The sequence below is a fragment of the Carassius auratus genome, chromosome 14 (assembly GCF_003368295.1).
Source record: "Carassius auratus strain Wakin chromosome 14, ASM336829v1, whole genome shotgun sequence".
Taxonomy (NCBI): Eukaryota; Metazoa; Chordata; class Actinopteri; order Cypriniformes; family Cyprinidae; genus Carassius; species Carassius auratus.
The window spans coordinates 2654801-2663119 of record NC_039256.1 but is presented as its reverse complement, the minus strand read 5'-3'; the positions used below and the strand labels follow the sequence as shown (position 1 = coordinate 2663119).

The 8319-nt window shown below is 40.0% G+C and overlaps 1 protein-coding gene across 2 annotated transcripts in view; it reads right to left on the bottom strand.

Annotated features, from left to right (window-relative positions):
• Nucleotides 1–210: 210 nt before the first annotated feature.
• The window catches only part of LOC113113425 (meprin A subunit beta-like), a 42218-nt gene continuing 34109 nt past the window's right edge, over nt 211–8319 (bottom strand). For both annotated transcript variants that reach the window (XM_026279604.1, XM_026279605.1), the window contains exons 9-15: nt 3166–3321; nt 2803–3027; nt 2268–2711; nt 1987–2154; nt 1325–1433; nt 995–1027; nt 211–580 (exon numbers count right to left, since the gene is read on the bottom strand). In XM_026279604.1, the coding sequence (XP_026135389.1) occupies nt 511–580; nt 995–1027; nt 1325–1433; nt 1987–2154; nt 2268–2711; nt 2803–3027; nt 3166–3321 (1205 nt within the window). In that variant the 3' untranslated portion in view covers nt 211–510. The remainder of the gene's footprint in view (nt 581–994; nt 1028–1324; nt 1434–1986; nt 2155–2267; nt 2712–2802; nt 3028–3165; nt 3322–8319) is intronic.

Here is an 8319-nt window from a genome sequence, read left to right as displayed (position 1 = left end):
ATGAACAATGAAAATGAATTAGTTTGAAGTATACCCTGGCCTTTGCAGTTTTTGTTCACAGTGGCAGCTCTATCATGTGCCAATGCCACCAAAATCTTGCATTTACAGGTTGAGTTTGTATGCCCCTTTTCATAAAACAATTTGTCTTACATTCAATAAATCATACAATAAACTTGAACATTTTTGTAATATTTATTTAATTAGTTACAGTACTTGCAGCATTGTTTTATTACTTATCCAATTAAAAAAAGGTTAGATTAGTATTTTTAAACAAAGAATGTATAATCATACATTATGAAAGTCTGATAATAAATTTGTAAACATAATGATTAAAAAATAAAATGTAATATTGATTGGTGTTAAATGAATATAGAAAAATGTATAAACAATGTATTAATTAACAATTCACATTTAATGATCATGAAGGAGGAAGCTGAAGATAGATGCTGTTCTTTGGCACTGAACTCATGTGTAGTCAGACATATGGTTAAAAATAGTGATTCCTCATTTTTAACTCATTAGCAAAAGAAAGGAAACCACAACGATGATCAGAGAGGAAGCCATGATGCCAGCACATTCACTAAAGGAAAAGAAGCACACATGGTAAGATAAATATTGTTAATAATATAGTGTGTGTTGTGTCTAACAGCACACTTTACCTTTGACTATATTCACAGTATTGCACAGCATTTTACTTATGGTCACATATGTGACCCTGGACTACAGAACCTTAAAAAAAGAGTCTTAAATCGCTTTGGGATAATTTTAGCCGTAACCAAGAAGTAAATAAAAATAAACATTGTATGGGTCAAAATTATAGATTTTTCATGTATGGCAAAAATCATTAGGATATTAAATAAATATCATGTTCCATTAAGATATGAAAAGGGCCCTTATGGCTGATTTTGTGGTTTAGTGTCACATATTACAATGAAACAATAAAGAAGTGGTCCTCAACCTTATGAAAAATTGTTACTATGAGACTATGTCTTACTCAGTGGGTCCTGGTGAAGCTGTAGGAAGAACTCTGGTAAACCAAAAAAAAGAAAAGAAAAAGAAACTGTTAGGTTTTTATCATCACATGCTAAATTAATTTTGTAGTATAATTTCAAAATAAATTAGACATACAAATGGTAAAACATTGCCCTTTAGTTGTAAATATATTCACACAACATACATTACACTCTTATACATTATTTCTTAAATACAATGGTGACTGTATTTTTATATTGTTTATATTTTTTTATATTTTTAATTATGTATATTTTATTATAGCTTTGTGTGTTTTGAATGATGATACAACAATGGTTAAAAGGACATTCACCTTGGAACACATGGTCCCTGCTGGGCAGTCGCATCCAGAGAAACATTTAATTTCTCCACACTTACTTTAGGGCAGGGTAGAGAGTCCTTCTCAAGTAGCCCTGAGATATCTGGATTGGTGAACAACATTTATGTAAATTGGTTCTCAGAAAGTGAGACACAATGGAAAAATATCAGCATACAACTGAATATTTATCATCATTCTAATTGTGTGTAGTTTGCTCTTAAAAAGATAGTTCACCCAAAACTGAACATGTTGTCATTAATTATCCACCCTCATGTAATTTCAAACCCATAAGACCTTTGTTAATCTTCAGAAAACAAATGAAGATACTGTCATGAAATTCAAGTCCTTGTAAACAAGGCACAGCACATGCGTGTACCAGCAACATCACGCACATGTGTCATGGACTCGTGGTACTCTCCATAATGGCAGAGGATTTTGACTTGGAGAAGAATTATTGAAGATTTTATAAAAAATATCATAATATTTTCTCTGAAGATGAGCAAAGCTCTTACGGCTTTGCAACGACATGAGGGTGAGTAATACATGGCAGAATTTTCAATGACATATAGTTAAAAAAAAAATAATTGTGTGAACTATCTAAGAACTTTCACTTAAGAAGTCGATCTTGTTTTCTGTGGCTACATTATAAAACCTACCTTGCATGCTGAATAGAAATATGATGTCATCACCCTTTACAAACTCTCTTCTAGTCAGATCATATTTGATTATGGAATATGGATAAACAACCCAAGCACCCACGAATACAGACTCACTGCCGATTATGACTTGATTTCCACCATTTCGAGGATTGGCCCAATAATACCCTATTAGGGAGAAAAAGCCTTTTTAAAAGACTTAAAGCTTTGTATAACAACTCTGATCTTCAACTATGTAAAAATAATCATTTTTTTTTTTTTTTAATTGCATTAGAGCTCACTAGAAGAAGCCGAATCAGGTTCAGTCGTGAGGCTTAGCTCCAAGGACATTTGCTTCTGTATGTGTGGATTCTGGTCAAGCATCTGGAAGGTTATTTGTCTCCATGGACAAGGCCACTGTAACTGTTCGTCATATGTACCAGATACAGGACGAACAGATATATAAAAGTAATTTGGATACATCATTAAGCGAGCCTGAAAGCGATAACCATCACTGGAGTAATACAATGGACTGTACACTGAAGTGGATGGCTCACTATTGTTCAAAACATTAAAGTCTCTTATCTGCCACACGTGGGGACACTCAGTCTCTGAAATATTGATATCATCCAGTGAAAAGCCTCCACTGTTGTTTCCAGCTCTTTTACGTGCTTCAAATACAACTTGGAAGGTATTATTAGCATTCAGTGGCACATGATGGAATTTCCAGTAATTACCAGGGGGTCCTGCGAGAAATTAAACTGTCAGTGATTTTGAAAATTTAAGGAACATCTTGATATACAGGCTTACATGTTTGGTAAGTATAAAGAGGCAGACCTGTAATCTGATCCATTAGACTGAGAGTTCCTCTACTGTCCATATCATTCTGGTACTCTCGAATCCAGATGTTGAGCTGGTCAGATTCATTGCCACTGTGATAGTAGTAGAACTGCAGGCACTGGACTTTGCAGTCTCTTGTAGGGGTCATTGTCTTGCTCTCTAGTCTGGCTGTGTCTGACTGGTTTTTGCCCTCAGTGCTGAAGTGCATGAAGAACGACGCACCTGCAGTAATGAGGGTAGATGGAAATGAATCATTTTTTTTGGGATAGTTCTAATTCATCATTCATTCTATGCAAATGCACATATCAGAAACTTTATCAAAACAGAAATGTCACATTCACTGATTGTAACACATCTCACCATTTTGTTCTTTGCCCAGGTAAGTGTGGTCAGTCACACTGATGCCACTCAGTGAATTTAATCTTTGCCAGCCATAATCCCCAGTAGAACAGACACTCATCTGACACAGAGATTCATCATCAAAACTACAGTGATCAAGGAAAGAGATTGATGAAGCTGTAATGCACACAAACAATCAAAATCATCATGTCTTTGTACACTACATTTATTATAACTTTTTCATATATGTAAGAGATTATGTCAGTGGTTTACTATTCCAAAATAAATTGACAGAGTGAGGGGCTCTGATATATGTAAATGTTTTTGCATGGTAATTCATTACATTTGCCAGTCAGCATTCTTTCGTACAAAGATTTAAAATTGCTTACACACTTTACATCCAAAATCTGAACTGAACTGAAGCATATTATCTGCTTCACCTTCAGTTTGCAATTGTAAAACAAGCTTTTTGCTAAATTCTTGTTTTACAAAATGCTTGAACTCTTCTCATAATACAAATCATTGAAAACGAACAGCTCGCATTTGATTTTGGGGAACAGTGACATTCAAATGCCACACTTATTTAAAAACTCAGAGTTTTAAAGAAGAAATAATTACTCCCTTGCCTTTCACGTTAGTGTAAATATATCTATTTTAATTAATTAGAAATCAAAAATGTAATGTTTTAATAAACAAATAAATCTTTACACTTTAATCTCGGTTTACAGTATCTTGTACATATATAATGAAAATGCATACAATTAAAGTTATAATAATATGTTTAAAGGTCCCCTTCTTCGTGATTCCATGTTTTAAACTTTAGTTAGTGTGTAATGTTGTTGTTAGAGTATAAATAATATCTGTAAAATTCTAAAGCTCAAAGTTCAATGCCAAGCGAGATATTTGATTTAACAGAATTTGCCTACAAAAAACGACCCGTTTGGACTACAGCCTTCTAGTTCCTGTAGTAATAACGTCACTAAAACAGTTTTTTTGACTAACCACCGCCCACATGAATTCACAAACAGGGGGCGTGGCCTTGTTGCCCTCCGACGGAGAAGAAGGAAGAGCTGTTTGTTTTTGTCGCCATGTTGTTGAAACGCAGTTTTTTCGTCTCTGAGTCCAATCACCTTTGTTTGGGCTTCCCAGGAACGCTGTACTGTGAGATTAATGGTTACAATTTATGTTTAACTCGGTTCCCGAAAATTATAATGCACATTGTAAAACTATGTGCAGCTCATTTTGCTGAGGACAGCTTGCTGAGGACAACTTGTGGAAAAGATGGAGCAGTTCCCTCTTTGTCTGGAGAAGGCGTTGTTTATGGACCACAACTGGTAAGTGTATTTTATTATTTAAGTTGGTGCGTTTAACAGTTTCTGTAACTTATTACACAAAGGGCAACGCTGTTTATCTTTGTTAACTAGATGTTAGGGCTGTGCAAAAAAACAAATGCGGTTTTCATGCACATCTCGTCAGTAAAAACGCTCCTGTGACTATAAATACATCTCCAGCACGTGCGTTCTAGCCCAATCGCGTTACCAGGAGGACAGCCTGCTCTCAGCTGCTGTCGAATCACAGCACAGGAACCGCTGGCCCAATCAGAACCCGTTACGTATTTCTGAAGGAGGGGATTCATAGAACAAGGAAGTCATCAGCCCGTTTTTGTGACAGTGAAAACAGCAGTATACAGATAGGTGAACTGTGTGAAAAAAACTGTGTTTTTTCACACGAAACATGAACACATGTTATATTGCACATTGTAAACACAATCAAAGCTTCAAAAAAGCGCGTAAAACGGGACCTTTAATTTATATAAAACTTTTCCCGAGCTCAAGTACGCTGAACATGGTACACCAAAGCAACAAACATTGATAACAAGGGGGGTTGATGTAAAAACATTTTTTCGTGGAAGTTAATAATCTGGCAGCAGAAGTTAGAATGTACTGCAGACGAACGATGAACTGAGCTTGTAAGCCAGAGAAAAGAGCGTTACAATAGTCTAAGCGAGTGGTAATAAATGCATGCACTGTGATGACTGGGTTTTAGGAAAACACAAGGTGAGGGTGGATCCAATTGCAAGTATGGTTTATTGTACAAAAAGGGAAATACAAAATAAACAGTCTTGGGAGACCAACAAAACAAAACAGGGAACCGGATGAAACGGGAACTCGGATAAACGAGAAGGTAAGGGGAAGTCTCGGGAGATGAGAAACATCGATACACATAGGGTAAGGACTCCATACAAACAACAGAGAAGGACAGTGTTATGTGTATCTGTGTGATTAATTATTTCTGAGTCCGTAGGTGGCGTTGTGGGAGGATTTCTTATGCGAGAATTATGTGACGTCATCGGGGATACCGGATAAAAGGCTCCGAGACGGCAATGGCGGTGCTCTCTTTCTCTCCGCTTCCCATTCATCAGCGTCTCTTATCGCCTCTTGGAGGCGGTTTTTGTTTGTCTTATGTTAAGCTTAGGTTTAACGTATAAAGCTGTGTTTTGATATTTAGTATATTTCTTATTGTTCATTTGCGGGTGGTGTATGTATTTATTTATTAGTTCACGTTTGCTTATTTAGTAAGAACTGAGCGAGGGAAGCAGATGTCCGGAAGACTCACCTGTTTTTATTTTTCGGTAGCCAGGTAAGAACTTTACTCTGAGAGCAGGTGTAGTTAGGGAACTGTTTTCTTAGTTTTCCTACCCGTGAACTGTTTGTTCTCTTTATCATCCATTAGATTGTTTTCTTTATTATAAATATTATTTGTGAATGTTTGATTTTGAACTTTAATTAAATAGAGACGTCTTGGAATTCACATCAGGGGTTGTGATTCTTCTTTGTTATATGTTCGGCCTGTGTCCTTAGAATTCACGAGCCTTGAAATGGTAATGGGCCGTAACATATTTGGGGGCTCGTCCGGGATTGATCTGGATTTTGTGTGACTTCGTGTGATCTTTTTGATCTGTTCACACTTGAATTTGTTACTTTGTAACTTTGTTGAATCACAGACTTTGATGGGCATTTTTTTTGGATTGTGTAGTGCTTTATTGTTTTTCTCTTTAACCTGAGACGTTTATAAATCATGTTTGAATTAACGAATTTCATTGCGAATCCGACGCAAGCTGAGTTGTTCCAAATTAATAGGGTTGATCTTATGAAGATTGCTGCACATTATAAGGTTGGTTTTCGTAATACGCAGTCCAAACAGGAACTTCAGGTGTTGCTTGTGGATTCGTTGCATAAACAGGGCGTCTTTGGTGATATATATATGGGGACTAATGAGAAAAGGTTTGTCAGCACCTGTGCGATTTAATTGGAGTGCAATTACTGTGAAGACAGGACCAGACTAGAGGAATTAAAGTGCCTATGGTGAAGTGCCTAAAGAGAAGTGAGCTCACTAGGGAACACCCAGGAAAACAGAGACTGACAGCGTGACATTACCCCCTCCCCTACGGAGCAGCTGCCAGATGCTCCACCTGAAACCCAGGAAAACCCAACAGAAAAAGAGGTAGGAGCGGCGGCGGACTAGGGGGAGGGACAGGAAACAGGGACAGGAGAACCAGATAGAATGGATAGACAGAGACAAACAACCAGGTGGAATGGAGAGACAAAGACAGGACAACCAGGTAAAATAGAAAGGCAGAGGCAGGAGAGGTGGAATAAAAAACAAGGAGTCCAGGAGGGTGGTGGACCGGCGGAGGATAAAGGGGAGGGACGGAGGGCCAGGTCCAAAGAAGGAGATAAACAGAAAACAAACACAAAAACATAGGTCCATGGAGGGAACAACCGGGAACTGACTCAACTCTGGACAGTCAATGGGCACCTGACTAAACTTTGGACTGCCTGTGGAGACGCGAGACACCTCTGCTTCGGGCACTCCTCTGGAACGGCCTCGGGCACCGCCTCGGTCACTGCCTTGGCCTCCGGAACAGCACCGGGCACCGCCTCGGCCTCCGGAACAGCAGCGGGCACCGCCTCGGCCTCTGGAACAGCATCGAGCACCTCCTCGGGAACAGCCTCGGCCTCCGGAACAGCAGCGGGCACTGCCTCGGGAACGCCCTCGGCCTCTGGAACAGCATCGGGCACCGCCTCGGCCTCCGGAACAGCATCGGGCACCGCCTCGGCCTCCGGAACAGCATCGGGCACCACATCGGGAACGGCCTCTGGCACCGTCTCGGCCTCCGGAACAGCATCTGTCACCACCTCGGCCTCCGGAAAAGCATCGGTCACCGCCTCGGCCTCCGAAAAAGCATCGGTCACCACCTCGGCCTCTGGAACAGCATTGAGCATCGCCTCGGTCTCCGGAACAGCATCTGGTACCACGGCGCTGGCTCGGCCGATTTGCGTCTCCCTTCTCCTCTTGGGACAGACTGGGGAAATGGCGGCCCCCAACCGAACCCCGATCAACGGGAGCCCACAGTGGAGATCGCTGCCAGACCTCCTCCCGACTGTTTGCTCCGGAGCGACCTCCCCTGGTCCCCCGAAACACCACTAGGCGAGAGCCCTCAAAGCCACCTTTCTCCCGCTTGCTGGGGAGAAAATGGCAGCAGACATACCGCTGGATCCTTGTGGATGGAGTCCTTCTGTGACGACTGGGTTTTAGGAAAACACAAGGTGAGGGTGGATCCAATTGCACGTATGGTTTATTGTACAAAAAGGGAAATACAAAATAAACAATCTTGGAAGACCAACAAAACAAAACAGGGAACCGGATGAATCGGGAACTCAGAAAAACGAGAAGGTAAGGGGAAGTCTCGGGAGATGAGAAACATCGATACACATAGGGTAAGGACTCCATACAGACAACAGAGAAGGACAGCTATATATATGGGGACTAATGACAAAGGATTGTCAGCACCTGTGCGATTTAATTGGAGTGCAATTACTGTGAAGACAGGACCAGACTAGAGGAATTAAAGTGCCTATGGTGAAGTGCCTAAGGAGAAGTGAGCTCACTAGGGAACACCCAGGAAAACAGAGACTGACACCGTGACATGCACTAATGATTCCACATCTTTTCTACTGAGAAAAGGACGAAGTTGTGCAATTCGATGTAGTTGAAAAAAAAAAACAGCTTTGAAGAGTTTGCTAATGTGGTTATCCAAGGTTAGTGATGGGTCTAGAATGACACCTAAGTTTCTAACAGTAGCTGATGGAAAAATAGAAATATTTCTATAAG